Below are 16,620 nucleotides of genomic sequence, written 5' to 3'. Positions count from 1 at the left end.
GCCTTCAACAGGCTGCAGTCTTACCATTTTTCTATCGCCCTCTATTTGTGGAAAATAGTTGAGTCTTCCTTCTCTGACAGGTTTCCACCTTATACAGGTTCTAGCTTTTGCAGGTTTTATTGTAGTAATTTTTCTCTCTTCAGCTCTTAGATTCTTTTATTTTGCATGACTCTCCAAACTATCCCCAAATGAGGAAGAAATTTGGTAGCTGTTCAAAAGTATAGTCTCAGGTATCAGAGAGACCGTTCAGGGGCTAAGCAACCCTATAAGATTCTTGGCTTTCTCATCCGTAAAATGGAGGTAATACCAGCACCAACCTCACAGATTTTCGTGAAGAAGATACTGTGTCTGACTACTGTGTGTAATGCACACGCACAGTCCTTGGTTTAAGTGAGCATCTCAGTAAGTGATTGGTGTCATTATTAACTAAGACAGTGTCATTTTCTGCAGTGGCTCGGGGGAGGTTAGGCTGGTCGTTTTTCCAGCTGTTGCTAGTGAAGGTACTTGCTGCACCTTTGGTTTTCCAATCTATAAAATACTGTGATCTGTTCCACCCAACCCCTAAAGAATGGCACTTTGATCGTGAGCGTGTTAACAGTTTGGACATGACGAGAGTTGGCAACAGCATCAGCCTTTTATGGTCAGCTGACCCCTTTTCCTTTGAGATGTCAGAATGACAAATAATCGTGTGTTGCTCCTGGGACCTTTCTTTACCAGGCTTTGAACCCAGACGCCTGTGGTCCCTTGATGATGCCCACATCCTGTCAGTGGCATCCATGATTGAGTGTTACAGGAGTGGTCGTGTGTCCCTTTGTGCTGGGGCCCTCTTCCCTGGGCCATCCATTTCCTTGTGTCATTTGTGGCCTCTCCGGAAGAGCACAGTTGTCGTTCTTCATTCACAGAGCACCTTCCTGATTTGAACTGAGGCTGAGGATCTGAGCAGAGAGAGGAAAGATCCCTGTGCTTCTGGGAAAGCCCTTCTGTTGAATAAATTGTCCTTGTCCTGGAGAGAATACTGTTGCATGGTATGCAAGCAGGAAAACCTTGCCTTAGTTTCAAAATATAGCCAGGGCCCCATCTCTTGGTTTCTGGCCAGTACTCTTGGCACAACTCGGGACCTTGATATTATATTCATGCTTTAGTAGATTTGGGCCAGTGATGACCTTGCAACAAATGAAGCACTCAGAATATCAAGATTACTACAGTTAAAAGCTCTTCTATAAGCTTGATAAAAAGCAGCTGAATAACCAGTTGACTGGCCTTTATAAAGGCATATAATGGAACAATGCTTTTAATATGCTATGGTATATATCTCATTTCACATGTAATCTATTTGTGGTTATTATATTAATATACCATAAATATAACATTCTTTTGCCCTTCTAATAAGTGCCTGGCACTACACTATACACTTTGAATGCATTGTCTCATTGTATCCTGAAAATCCTGTCTAGGAGGGCCAGGTATTGTCCCCACTTTAGAGATGTGAAAACTAAGGCCTGAAAGTTTCCACAAAAGCCAGTAAATGGCAGAGCCTGGATCCCAGCCAGAGTCGGGATGATCCCCAAGTTCATCTTGTAACCAGTGTACTGTGATGCCCCTGACACCATACAGGGACATCCAGTATGGTGCTGTATGGAAGAGAGGATTTGTTTTACCATGACAATGATAAAAACACATTTAGAATATGTAGGCGTCCATTGTTTTCCACTATTTAGCCCACTGATTTTGAATTTTGTGTTAGTACCCCTTTTCCTGGTGGCACAGTGGTTAAGGGCTTGTTTGCTAAATTAAAGGTTGGCAATTCAAATCCACTAGCCACTCCTTGGAAATCCTATGGGGCAGTTCTGCACTGTCCTACAGGGTCGCTATGAGTTGAAATTGACTCGACAGCAGTAGGTTTGTTTTTTGGGGTTTTTTTAACCCCTCTTCTTAATCCCCTCTGACAGCCTGTCTTCTTGGAGTAAACTAAAGCTCGCTGAAAACAGGAGTCGCTGGTTCCTGTGGCACTGTGTTAGCACCGAGCTTCAGGAGCTTATGGCTTTTGTGTGACTTTCAGATCAGGGCATTCTCATATGTGAGGCGTGTCCTTCTTGGCTTTTTGCAAAAACCATCGCTATGAGTCAGAATCGACTCAATGGCACTGGGTCTTGTTTAAGTCATTGCTGAGTAAAGAATGAGAGATTTCGTTCCAAAGTCCCTCATTTTCATTAAATTCTTGGTGATTACATCATTCGTCATCTCTTTTGGCTTCTCGGAGTTTTCAGAGCACCATCCATAGCACATCGGGGCATGGATTCCAACGTTTACCTCTCCCGGCTCATTTCTAAACACTGTCCCTCCCTCCCTCCACTCAGCTTCTTCGCTGTGGCTTCTGGGAGGGAGGAAGACTCTTCCCCCAGATATCATTTCATCTAATCGACGGCACTGGGTGTTGGGTATGTCTGTCCTCAGATTTCATTTCAGAGAGGATTTCCTTGATCACCTTCCCTAAAATAGTGACACTCAACTCCATCACTCTTGCACCTGTATCCTCTTCAATATTCTTTTTAGTGTTCTTCTGACTACTTAACATGCTAGTATATGTTTTATTTTTTGTCTGACTTCAATCCCCAAATGGAAACTTCTTGAGAGTGAAGAGTTTTTGTCCCTTCCCATAGTTCAAGTTTAATAAATATTTGTGCATAAATGACTGTCATGTATCTGAAGGATAGAGACTTCACAAGCTGTCTTTATAGCCATATGAAGAAGACGGGGGGCACTCTCTTCCTTTAAGAGAAACTCCTTCTACTGATAGGTTGGTGAAAGGCAAATGATATTTGCCAGGACATTTGACATAGAAAATCGGCCAGCAGTAACCTTACCACAGAGTGCCTAGGTGGCGCAAATGGTTAGCACTGGGCAACTAACCAAAAGATTGGGGGTTCACACTTACCCAGGGGTGCCTCGGAATAAAGCCCTGGTGATCTGCTTCCAAAAGGTCACAACCATGAAAACCCTATGGGGTGCAATTGTACTCTGACACACGTGGAGTCATCATGAATCGGAATCAGATTGGACAGAGACTGCCCTTAACCTTGCTGCAAGATAAAGCTGTAGTAGGTATAACCTTGCTTAGTGTCAAAGAATATTAAAGAACAGGTCTATAACCCCTCCTTCACTCCTAAAATTTCCCCCAAGATCTGATTTATAGATAAAGCTTCCTTGTCTCTCCAATCACTCCCACTGTTAATTATCTTTCTTTTGGGATTAGTTCAGCCTTTGACTTTTTTTCCTAGTAGTTTGTCTTGATGACTGAAATATGGGGGCTATCCTTTTTCCTCTTGGGAAGGGTTTTGTGAGCCAAGGCTTGGAGAATATATGCTCTACTTAGCTCTCTACTGATGTCATTTTATTTATTTGTGTTCAAAAACAGACTTGCTTCCTGGGGTGTCTCAGGACTGGTCAGAACAACTCATTCCATGTGGAGGAATTATTGTATTCCTTTTGCAGAAACATCCTGCCCCCTCCCCACCCCCATCACCACCACCACAACCCAATTCATTTTTCAAATGCAGTCACCATTGCACCAGATCACTGGCTATCATCTCCTGCTTCTTCTTTTGATTTGGAAACTGTCATTTTTCATGAGTGAAAGACTGGCAAATCCAGATGTGTTTAGTTTCTTTGGAAGTCTGATACATATTCTCTTGAGGCTGTTCAAAAGAGCAAAGGAAACATCGGTCCTGCAAAGTCCTGATGTTAATTTTGGCCTGAAGGAGAGTCGCTGTGCCTACTTGCTGGCTTGGGCTAGACCTCCAGGCCAGTTCTGCCATCACTGTTGGTGGTGGTCTGGCTCTGCTGCCTTTGTCCCCGTAGATGACAATGCTCTGAAACTCAGCTTTTTCTTGCACTGCCATTTCAGGAGTTAATATTTTCATCACTTACTGGCTCTTTAGTGGCTAAGTATCCTTGGGCAAGTTACTTAGTCTGTATGAGCCTCCATTTCCTTAGCTAATCAAACATAGTATCTTTCTTGTGGAGTTCCTGTGTAGTTTTACACACACATATGCATATACACACACATACATACGTATATATGCATACACACACACACCCTTTTGTGCATTGCCTCACTCATGGCAAGTTGCTCATGGTGTAGTTTTAGGAGAAGCGGTGAGATTCATGGCAGCAATAGGAGTTGTGATAGCAATGGCCATACTGTAGACTCTAGATTGTAGATTTACATACCTACACACATGATTTTTGTGCTTTGCTTATAAATTTATGTGAGTTTTGTTTGGGTAGTCAAAACAGAAGTGGCCTTGAGGCATTTCCAGATAGGTGGGAGAATTTCAAGTGCAGAACAAAATCAGTATCAAGGAGCTTGACTTTAGCAATTCGATTTAGCAAATAAATAATGTGCCCCTCCTCCGCACCTGGCACTGAGCTGAACATCACAGAGATACAAACATGATTTAAGATGGGACCTTTAGTGCTCGAAGACTCACTTTTGTAAGTAAAACCTCGCGTTTGTGCTTTATAGTCATAGACCCTGTGAGCAACACGGGAGTGAGATTCCATATGGGCTTGTCAGTCCTGATTGGATTTTACACCAGTCATTGTGATTGCTGTGGACACGACAAACATTAATTGGTCCTTGGTTCCTTTTTATTTCACTGTGCTTAACAAATCAGTTTCTTCTGTTTTATTCATTGATACATTCAGGATACACTTTCTGCCCTTATCCCCTGTAGCTGTGTCTGAAACAGCTTTCTTGGCATATTTCTAATCCAAATCAACACCAGAAACAAACTCAACCTAACAGACAGTAGAATCATTTCATGTTTTTGAAAAGATCTGATCAGTTATTCTTTTAACAGATATGAGTCAATATGGTACCTTTGAAATAAAACAGATCACTTGATATCAGGGAGGAAGAAACTCTTTGACTGTGTGTTTGCTATAAAGGCTTGTCACTTATAGCAAAAGTCAACCTGATCTAAGATCCCCTGGTGAATTACATCAACAGGTAAATAAATGATCCACTAGCTCAAGTAATAAAATATGCAATATTAGGAAATGAGAGTTAAGGATGAGAAAAAGTGATAGACCTTCTCTGAGAAAGCCTGAGCAGACCTGAACACTACCCACCTATTCCTAGAAAATCCAGATGATATCCCTAGCTGTGTGGAGTCCATAAAACCATCTGTGGCTGATCCTGAGAGAGCCTGAAAATCTAATTTGCTGACCAGGACAGCTTTGATCTGGCTCAGGGCCTAGTGTCATCTCCTGTTTCCTTCACTCTGATGGACACAAGTGATATTTTCTTGAGCAATCTGAGAAGTTCTCTGGAGAAAAATTCTGTTTCTGATTTGGGTAGTGAATTAAGGGAATTTGGGGCATGCAGGATGGAGACCAAATTCCAAGACATTCCTTGAAGTAGAACTTTTGTTGTTCTGGCTTTGCCTGTGGCATCTCTGGATTCCCTGCCCCATTAAGTGGGCCGATCATTGAGTGGGCTGACCATTGAGTGGGCTGACCATTGAGTGGGCTGACCAGTGAGTGGGCTGACCAGTGAGTGCAGCTTTCCTTTAAATTACACTGTCAGATCTTGTGTGCACACGTTGTGATTAATGAGGCTACCCCCATGGGGTTCCAGTTTTCGGAACATCATTTTTCTTCAAGATTGCACGCTCCTTGGTGGTCTTTGCCTTTCCTTTCTAAAGACAGACATAAAAATTCTCTGATACTCTTGCTTCTCTTAAGGATGAAAACCCTGCCTTAGATCTTAATGGTAATTTACACCTAAATATCTCCATCCCTGACAGTAACTTCTTGAAATGACCCAGCTGGAATTTCCACTTAAAACAGGACGGGACTGGAGCAAGGATGTTTTTGCCTCTTTTCTTATCATTCTTTTTAACCTTTCCCCCATCCACCACCTTCTCCTTCCACCCCCAATTCACCCCCCTACTCACTGCTCTCAAGTTTCATTTTTTAAAAGTCTTTAGAAAAAATAAATAAAAGCACAATCTTGATTTGGAATATCACAAGCTTGATCCAATGAATGATATTTAACACTTCATGAGCATTTATGTATCAGAGTATTGAGTCACTTTTTACTTCAGCATATATTATATGTGTATATACGTGGTGACGGAAACCCTGGTGGCGTAGTGGTTAAGAGCTGTGGCTGCTAACCAAAAGGTCAGCAGTTTGAATCAACCAGGTGCTCCTTGGAAACTCTATGGGGCAGTTCTACTCTGTCCTATAGGGTCGCTATGAGTCGGAATCGACTTGACAGCAGTGGGTTTGGGTATACGAGGTAACTGTATATGGATAGGATATATTCCTACTGCAAACTCAGCATCATGAAATTTTGACTGTTCACCTTTGAGGCTGGCTGGAGGAGATTATTATATTCGAAAACGCTACACTGACTCTCTTGGAGTGTTTATTCTGGATTTATTTCTGTGCATTGAAAGTGTCTGGTGCAGCAGAAGAATAGACAAAGAGAGCCAAGTGGGAAAACATCATGAAAAATCTTGAATCCAGGCACAAGTCATTGAAAAAAAACAAAACTTGGACAAAGGAATATGACCATGAGAGTGAGGTAAAATGGGAAGAATGCAAGCAAGGCCCTCTCTGAACAACTGCATATTTGCAGACCTAGAGACAAGTTGCTTCTGGTATGTTCATGAATTGCCTTGGGGACCAGTGCTTTGGAAAATAAGACTGCAAGTTGATCCTTAATTTCAAATGAGGCAAACACTTTCACAGTGAACCACTGAAAGTCCAGAGTGGTTCTGGATAGGGCTATATTTTCCCAGACATCTAGAGAGCCGCAAATATGGAGATTCAGTACATGGCTAACAAAGCCTGTTAATCATAAAACAATGTTCCTGCCTGTCAGATATGGTCCCTTAAGGCTTTTGCACACTATTCAGTGCTCCAGTAAAAAATAGTACACTCCCACCTCTCGCCACCATGTCTTTGTAGTTCTATACATTTTTGTTCATTCTTCCGTTTCTTTTGTTTCACTGCCTATACCTATCAGGCATGGATAGTCTGGTTACATTTTTGTTGTTAGCTGTCATTGAGTTGACCCCCAACTCATGGGGACCACATGCAAAACTAGCAAAACACTGCCTGTTCCTGTGCCATCCATCCCCATGGTCAGTTGTGAATCAGACTGTTGTGATCCATAGGGTTTTTATCGGCTGATTTTCAGATCACCAGGCCTTACTTCCTACTTTGTCTTAGTCTAAAAGCTCTGCTGAAACCTGTTCAGCATCGTAGCAGCACGCAAGCCCATACTGACTGATGGGTGGTGGCTATGCATGAGGTGCATTGGCTAGGAATTGAACCCAGTCTACTGCATGAAAGGCAACAATTCTACCACTGAACCACCAATACCCTCATCTGTTGAGTCAGTTCCAACTCATGTGTTACAGAGTAGAACTCCTGAATAGAGTTTTCGTGGCTGTAATCTACGAAAGCAAGTCATCAGGCCTTTCTTCTGCAGAGCTTCTGGGTGGGTTCAAACCACTAACCTCTAGGTTAGTAGCCCGTCACAAACAACTTGAGCCATCCTAGAACCTAACAGAGAAGTCAAAAGGAACAAAAAAGATACTGACAACTGGTGCCTTGCATGAACCTAAAACAGCTAGGATGTCAATCTGGCTTGCATAGCAGATAATTAAAATGTCTACTCAGACATCTCCATGTGGCACTGAAGAAAATTCTCGAGGAGGCACCATGTCTCGAGTTATGTAGCACTTCCTTCTTATGGAGATCAAATTTCTTTGCAAACCAAATTCAACTCATCTTCACTCTCTTCTCGAAGAGGAGAATAAAGAAGAGCTTTATTTTTTTTATTTTCAGTAGCCCTGTCTCCTTCACCTTTCTCCTGAACTTTCCCCTCAGTTTTATTTGTAAAATACGGATAATATACTTGTCTTACCAAAACCAAAACCAAACCCTTTGCAGTCAATTCTGACTCATCACGACCCTAAAGGACAGAGTAGAACTGCCCCCACAGGGTTTCCAAGGAGCGGCTGGTAGATTCAAATTGCCAATCTTTTGGTTAGCAGCTGTAACTCTTAACCACTGCACCACCAGGGCTCCATATTTGTCTTACTGCCCAAGAAGGCTTCACTAATTCTTCCAGTAACTGGAACAAGACCGGTAACTCATTTGCCAAGCCAGTTATCCCTATATTTTCTCAACTGGAGCAATATCACTGGCAAAAGGGGGAAATTGATTTTTTGCAAGGGATGAGGGGCTAAAAAAATCTTAGATATTACACTGGCTTATAAAATCTTATTCCGTAGTATTTAATTTCTCTCATTAGGGAGAATTTAAATTTACTTTTCTCTCCTTAGTGGGATGATAGTGGCAAAAAGATTGAGAAACATTTCCTTTGCTGGATGGTCATGTTGTTCAGCCACACACAGCTGAAGTGAGCTGGATTCAAGCCAAGAGGAAAAAAATTATCTATTGTTCACATGTTTGACCAAAAAAAAAAAACAGGAGAAACGGCTAGTCTTCTATAATATGTACTTCATGTTGTAATTTCATATCAAACACCCTGGTTTCAACTTTGTTTTTAGTATTTGTGTTAAGTCTTTGAGGAAGTCTTTGCTTCCATTCAGCATTTCTGTGAATTCTAGAAATAGGTCCACAGTCAAAGGTTCCTTCTATTGCAGAACAGAGCATACATTTTGCTTCAAACCTGTGACTTTCCCAAGGTAACAGTCCTAGGAGGAGAGGAGCCATGTACTTTTTAATTCCTTTATTACTAATGCCTAAGTCAGTGTCTGGTTATTGATTCAACATGCTCGATAGTAAAGAAAGGCTGGGGTAAGGATAATCACGGGAGTGCAGGAATAAAGAATTTAAAATGTATATTTCAATACCACTTCCATTCCACTTTCATGGGTGAATTTCTTCACTAAAAAAATTGCATGTGACTCACTTTGACCCCAGAGGCCTAAACTGTCTCACTTCTTCTGTCTTCTAGATCACTACGGATCTGAGGCAGCGTTGCACAGACAACCACACTGGGACATCAGCCTCAGCGCCCATGGCTGCAGGCATCATTGCATTGGCACTGGAAGCCAAGTAAGCCTTGATCTCTATATGTCTTCTTCACTGGTGACAACCCCTCCTCCCTAGTATAATAACCCAGAATTCAGTCTTCCTAACCCCATATTTAAAATTTCAAGGATTAGGGTTTTTAAAAAAAATCCCCTACATTAAGGAAGAAGGCAATTTTTGAGTTTTTATATTCTTAAAAACTCCAACTATGCAATTACTTTGTTATGGAGTCATAGTACAAGCATGCCAGTTGGCTCTGATGCTGTCGTCTACTTGAGGTTCTGATCCTGGTCTGGGAATGTTTCTGGGAGTCTCAGGGAAGTTAGATTTGCCCACTTCTGCTCCCTTTGCCTGTAGAGTAGCGAGGCAGCTCAGATTTCATGACAACAGCACCGTCACAGACAGACTCTAGGGGCCAGAATATGTCAAGGTCATATGACAGGAGCCAGGAATGAGAACAACTCATTTATCTCAAATCCTGCTCAAAATAGTCAAATTCTGTGTCTAAAAGATCGCTTTGAAAGGCCTGCTTGGGTTATCTGTGATAGGTTTCATCCCTTCCTTCTCTTAGTACAAATAGATTAACTCTTCGAAAAACTAATAACAGGTCTACATCCCTTATTCTCAATTTCAAAATCCAAAATGCCCTAAAAACGAAGTGTTTTTTTTTTTTTTTTTGCAAATTTGACACCAAAACTCATTGACGGCAAAGCGTGACTTGAACTGTTTTGAGGCTATTAGCAGACTTTATTTTCCATTGATTGTGAAAATGTGTAAATTTCACTGCAGAAATATCAGTGGATTTGATTACAAGATGCTGGATCAGACCCCACTGGAGATTCTATGTAATATATATTTCGGGTACCATATCTGAAAAAAAAAATTTGAAATCCATAATACATCTGGTCCAAGGACTCTAGATAAGAGGCTCACCCTGCAAGAGGAGCATAATAAAAAAGAACTGGAATCATTGCTTAAGCGTTTCTTTAAAACATGGCCTCATACCACCCCCTTGGAAGAATGGAAAGACCAGTTCATCTAGCTTCACCCTGAAGTAAAAGCAGTAGAGCAATAGCAAGTGACAGGTAAAAAATACAAGAATGAAGAGGCTCAGGCATTAAAATAAGAAACGGTACTATTTCATTACACAGGTGGCTTCCCAACATTCAGAGCTGCCCCTCTTAGAAGGCAGTTGGGCCTTAATATAATATGGATCCAGTAAACTGATAAGTCGTGCAAAGCATTGGACTGAAGCATACAGAAGAGGAGAGGCTCACAATATGGCGCCAGATTCTTTGGGTGGCCTCCTGCCCAAGCTTTGACATTGAGAGATATTCCTGCCCCCATGGATGTTGGGATTTCTTTTGTCAAGATGAGGTCAAATATTGAGTCATTTCAGCATTATATATCTTCTAAGATGTTAAAAGTTGGAGTTCAGCAAGGAACTGGCACGTATTAAATTCTCACTTTGCAACCTTTTCACTAGAATATTCTGAAAGCAGAAATTTAATGTTAAGTGTCTGTGTTTTTAATTTGGTGATGCTAAATAGAATTTTTAAGTATATATTGTTTTCCTTCTTAAACTCTGAGTTGTTTCTTTGGAGAATTTTTTTACCTGTCAAATATTGAAGGAAAAAAAATCAGGAGATTATTGACTGCCCCCCTCCCCAGAAGAAAAGTTGGTTATAATCTGAAACTCAAACTTGGCACTGTAGTACCATTGCAACATAGCTGTCTCTACACAGACCTAAGTGATATTCACGTCTTTGAGATATTACAGTAGCACTATTATTTTCAACAACTGTTCTTTTAACAAATACTTAAGCTCAAATGAAAAATCCTTACTTTGTGCCTCAGACAGATAATGTCACTTTGGGACTGAGCAACACACTGAAGACTGCATCCTTTTTTTTTTTTTCCCTTTGCATTTTGAACTTTTTTTTTAGATTAATTGTTGTCAGAACTATGATAGGTAGGGGAAAGAGGAAAATCCCCAAGTAACAGTTTATCCGGAAAATCTGCTTCCTTTGAAGGTATGAGAAGTTCAGTTCAATCATGGGGTCAAGGTAGATGGTAAAAAATCTGACGAAATGAGGAAGAATCAACCTTTCCTTACAATTCTATTGGTTTGTCCTACAGGCCGATCTTTGCCTATAAGTGAAGCTGAAAATTTGAGGAGAGAAATAGCTAAAAGAATGGATCCAGCATTGATGCTAAACTAGCATCAGTGAGCAGTGGGCCTTAGCATGAGTGAAAAAATATCTAAAACTAAGAATTTCTAGAAAAGAGCTCAAGTAACAGTGCACCAGGCTGCAGTGGTTCTGTTGCAGCCTAAAGTTAATCCTACCTTTACAAATGCACCTCAGGTACCTCCCAGGCCCTCCTGCCTGATACCTCACTGTTGCTTCTCAACAACGTTTGAACCTTGGTATTTTAAGAGTCAGCCTTTTCTCTCACAAGTTGGGAAGCTCAGTCTACAAAAAAAAAAAAAAAAAAAGATACTCCTTTTTATTTAAGTGAACTAGTCAGGAGAGAAGAGAAAAAGCCATAAGCGAGCAGAATTACAGCTAAGAACACTGTCCGATGCTCCAGCAATGCACTAACTGCCCAGATCAGGGTGTGCTGAGTAACTGGATAGGGCTGAGTCTTCAGATGAAAGGCTACAGGCAGGGGCTGCCAGTCCCTATTCACCTACATGTCCCAACTCTCCCTCCACTACAAGGCAACATGTGTCTTTTCTCAGAATGTCGCTAAGTTATTGCATTTACTCAGTCATAGGAACATCACGGGAAGCTCCCACATCCTAAGCTTCCCCTGAATCTGCTTCGTTAATATCATCCAGGTGCTTGTGTGGATCAGGAGACAGGACTGTGGATCCTACTGTGGGTGCTACTGCTACCGTTCGCCTTTCCGCCATTTTGATTCTCCTTGCTCCCCTGAGGTTAGAACTTTTTCAAAAAACCTTCTTCTCAGAAAATTAAGGGAAAAGAAAACAAATACAAAATATGGAAACAGACCAATTTAAAGTGTCTAGATCTCTCATCCCAACTTAGCAAAAGTTTGGTCATGAATTAACTTAGCTGTGACAGCTAACAGGACCCCCAAGCTATCCTTTTCCTCAGGGATGTTAAGAGCACGTGTTGTAACAAACTCCACAAGATATCCTGGATACTTGGGTTGCAAACTATTCCCAAGACTGAAAGGATTTTCAGTTGCTACAAAAATCTGCCTCCTTACCTCCTTCGTTTGAGTTGTGTTAAGTTCGTGGACAGTCACATCTTGGATTTTGCCTCTCTGGTAAATTAGGTGATCTCCTCTCTCTCTGTTCCCGAAGATGCTTTCTGGGTGCATAAAGCTATAAACCCTTTACCCTTCTAAAAATCATGAGCTATTTCAAGATAAGAGAAAAAAATCATCATCAGAAAAGAGGGAGGAGAACATTGTTCTTGTGTCGATGAAACTTCATCAATGTGTATTGGTTCCGAAGGTTTATAATATTTTGTTAATTGCATGAATTTTTTGGTAATTTGCTGTTTTTCCGTTGAGTGAATAAAGAGCAGATAGTCGGTGATTACAAGTGAACTAATTATACTATGGGCCATTGTACTTAAAATGATGTCTTTTTATACAGGGTAATTCAGAAAGTTCAAAAGAAGGGGGACCCTGGGGAGCAAGTTTCCTAAATAAAAAAGTGCTGAGACATGACTCTAATAGTTTTAGGTGAATAATCAAAAAGAACACCAAGTTCACAAGGTGCTTTGCATCTAGATCCTTGTAGATACTACCGGTACTCTGGGCCCATCGGAAAGGGAGAAAGCCTGCTAGCAAATGATGATTTGTACAAAATTGTTTATAAAATAAAATAGAAATAACTGACATTTAGAACAAGGCAGAGTGCTCAGAATAATAAACTCTTTCTGCAAGTTTTTCTGACCTAAGCCTGTAATTATTAACAAAGAAAAGCTATTTTAATGGAGTATTTTATGTGTTCAGATATCAGCATTAACTCGGTATATTCAGAGTCTAAGTTCACTAAAGAAACCTTTTTGCCTTGAATTGCAAAAGGTCTTTCTTTGGAAAATAGAACAGTATTATGTTCAGCTATCAAGAAATGTTACTCTGTGTAGTGAATGGAAAACAAAACGGACTGAGTCAGGTAGAAACGCAAGAAATTGTTTTGGACTTACAAAAAGTGTGTCGATATAAAGAATCTTCCACAAATCCTCGTACTGTATGACCCAGAAGGCTTTGCCTCAAATTTCGTATCTCAGGGGCCATAGTGATACTTACTTTGAGAAAACCCAATATATCAAGATCTAAATTTAGAAAGAAAATAACTTCGGGTGGCAGCTGTTATGCTACACTTAGAAATATAGCTGGTACTTATTAAACATCAGCTGCCCAAGTATGCTGTACATATTACGTGTGCACACATTTCTAGGCAGGTTCAGCTGCTCTCTCCTTTTTTTGCATATCTGTTCCATCCTATTGCCGTTGTCCTATTACCACTCATTTAAAGAATGTTAGAGATGTTTTACACAATCTATAGTATTAGTATTATACTACAGATGTTTTTATATGTATTATCTTCCAAATGAAGTTTATGCTCCTGACTTTGAGGATATTTATGTCAATTTATCTTTCATTCTGAGTTGGAACTGACTCGATGGCACCTAACAAAAACAGCATTTATGTGAATATAACAAGTATATAATGAACGCTAAAAAAAAAAAAAAAATTAAAGCATCATGCTAACAGCAAAATGAATTAAAAAAAAAAAAAAACCATTGCCATCTAGTCAAATCCGACTCATAGTGACCCCATAGGACACAGTAGAACTGGCCCATAAGGTTTCTAAGGAGCAGCTAGTGGATTTGAACTGACAGCCTTTTGGTTTGCAGCCAAGCTCTTAACCACTGCACCATCAGGGGTAATGCAAATACTTGTGATGTATGCTACTTGCCCTCAAGTGTCTTACAATCTTATTAGTGAGGTAAATGTGCACTAACAGAGATATACACAAATTATTTAAGAAAGTGTGAAATGGTTGTGGGGAAAAGGTTGTGGAGGGTAGGAGGACTTGGATGAAAATAGAAATGGCCAACCTCAATGATTTAAGTTAGAATGCTGGCATCGTGACACTGTTATATCCTCCCTGACACCTAAGCACAATGATTTAAGAAAGGTCAATCCTCAACAAATATTAAGTAAATCAATCTAGTCAAACTTTCTTTTTCTGGACAAAATAATAGTCCTAACTGAAATGAGCAAAATGGCTCAGTTTTATATATGAGTCATTTTTACCATTTAGTTCATGTCCTTTACAGATTGGTTAGTGACTTACTCCCCAGCCTGCCTCAACTCATCTGCCATCCTTAGTGTTCGCTTATCTTTCCCTAGAACTGGACCTCACTTCAGTAAAGCAAAGACATGGTGCTTTTCCCTCCTTCAGGTTCCATAGGCATTCCCTCTACATTTTATATTTAGTGCCTGGGGTAATGTGAGATACGGACAAGTCAAAGGGTAAAGAAGCTTTGAGCCAAAAGGTGATTCACGTCATATGCTGTTAATTTCAGTAAACCATCCTGAAAATTCTTTGCTCAGGAAATTAAGCTGACCATCCTGTAAACCTAAAAATTCCCATCTGTTTAAATTTGATGCCTTTCCCGTTGAACAATCACTGTATGTCTTTGCTTCGCCTTTCATTATTTTCTGTGTCTCACCTATGTGTATTTCCAATGCAGGAAAAGTATGGGGAGACACCCACAATATTTGGGATACAGTTACTATCAAAGTGAATACCTGAGCCAGTTGAGAGGGAGCCTGGAGTTTTTAACAAGCTAGCTCTGAGGTGAAACAACGAATTGGAGGAATTCAATTTTCTAGAACTGAGCATGTTAAAGGGCGGCCCCTTGGAAAGATTTGATAACATAAATATGTCTAAATATTGGGGTTTGCATGTTAGTACTGATATCTTTTAGACTATCCTTATCTTCTTTGTTTTGTTTTAATTAAAAACATGTTTCAATATAAAACGTTCCATTAAAAAGTTTCCGCAGGACCACATACAGCTGTATAAAATATTGCTGTGGGCGGGGACCACAAATGCATTTAGTTATTGAGGCAAAATACTAGAGGACACACCAACCCTTTAAAAAAAAAAAAAAAGTTTTTCTTTCCTTTTAGGAGAGTTTTATTTCTTTCAACTAGAACTTAGGAGACACATGCACAAACAGTGCAAATGCAGGGCAGGTGTGTATGCCAGACGCTGTATAATTACAAGGATAAAGGAGGAGGTATCACCCACGCCCTTCCTTTAACAAACTCTTAAGAGTTCGTTTCTTGTGCATGGTAATGTCAGCGTTCAGGCCTAGAATTTAGCCAAGATTTCTGGCGTGAACGGTTGGAATATACAGCGTGAAGAGGGTGAGGTAAAAGGTAATCGGGGAGGAAAGCTGAAAAGAAGTTTTATGAGGTAAAACCAGCACACATAGGACTTAAGGCTGAGCAGACAGAGAAGGGATGTACTGTCTTGGATTATTCCCTATAGTGAAATAATTATAACCAGACCCGGAGAGCAGTTATGACGGGCCCACTGCCAGGACTGTGCATGAAAATAGCTTTGTTATGTCTACATACACACAGACAATACACTCTGTCCTCTAACACTCTTCAAGTTCAAATTATGTAGAAGCCAGTTTTCACTGGACTCCGCTTTGTACCTTAACTAACGGTTTAAAACAGTGCAGCTTCCAAAGGTGTCCTTTCTTACTGGAAAACCCTTGGTCAATAGGCTTATTTACCTTGTATTATCTTGAGAGTTAGCCAGCATTTTCCACCTCCTTCCCCAGACAAGGAAGCTAAGAAACATGGCGGACAGTTGAGTTGCTCAGAGACTGATCTGAGGACTAGAAAGTTCTCAGGTGATTGTTACCTGACCTTTTTGATTATCTACATTTTTAAAACATATTATTCAATGAACTCTTACTGTAATAACTGAGATCATTCTTTAAAAAGAATTGTTTGCAGTTCTGTTTCCATCCCAGAACTTTTCCTTGTGTGGCTTGTCAAGTACCATTTTCAGGTCTCTTATGTGTTAGAAATGTCTTATGTTATAAATATCCGATTTGTGATTTAACCTAAGCAATAAGGCTTTATGTTTAGGAGTAGAAAAGGACTTAACAGTGTCCTCTAGGATGTGATTAATTTCATAGCAAATATGTCATTATTTATGATATGCCATCCTGTCACTTTGATAAGAATCTCATCTCAGAGGACACCATGTCTGAGAATCCTATAACCAGTGATACCACCCTGAGAAAGGACAAGGTAGGAAGCTTGTAGGAAGTTTCTGCCTATATAAGTCTGGGAGGCGGGGGGAAAGTAGGTGTTACAGAGGGATTTTGGAAGGAAACTTCTAAAGGCTCGTTTTTCTCCATCTCTAGAGTGTATAGAGTATGGATGTAGCATACGTATTCTGAGGTGGCATCATTCATTCATTCAAAAAACATGTATTAATGGAGCCATGGTGGCGCAGTG

General features: G+C 40.4%; 1 protein-coding gene and 1 non-coding gene across 3 annotated transcripts in view; one reads left to right on the top strand and one right to left on the bottom strand.

The window, feature by feature from the left end:
* Positions 1-16,620, top strand: part of PCSK5 (proprotein convertase subtilisin/kexin type 5) — a 492,211-nt gene that overhangs the window by 223,251 nt on the left and 252,340 nt on the right. For both annotated transcript variants that reach the window (XM_064291217.1, XM_064291216.1), the window contains exon 9: positions 9,005-9,105. In XM_064291217.1, coding sequence (XP_064147287.1) covers positions 9,005-9,105 — 101 coding nt within the window. The remainder of the gene's footprint in view (positions 1-9,004; positions 9,106-16,620) is intronic.
* TRNAE-UUC (transfer RNA glutamic acid (anticodon UUC)) lies at positions 7,329-7,398 on the bottom strand. The gene has a single exon. It is a non-coding gene; the product is annotated as a tRNA-Glu (tRNA).

This window comes from Loxodonta africana, chromosome 9 (genome assembly GCF_030014295.1).
Source record: "Loxodonta africana isolate mLoxAfr1 chromosome 9, mLoxAfr1.hap2, whole genome shotgun sequence".
NCBI classification, from domain to species: Eukaryota; Metazoa; Chordata; class Mammalia; order Proboscidea; family Elephantidae; genus Loxodonta; species Loxodonta africana.
This window is presented reverse-complemented; position numbering and strand designations above follow the sequence as displayed.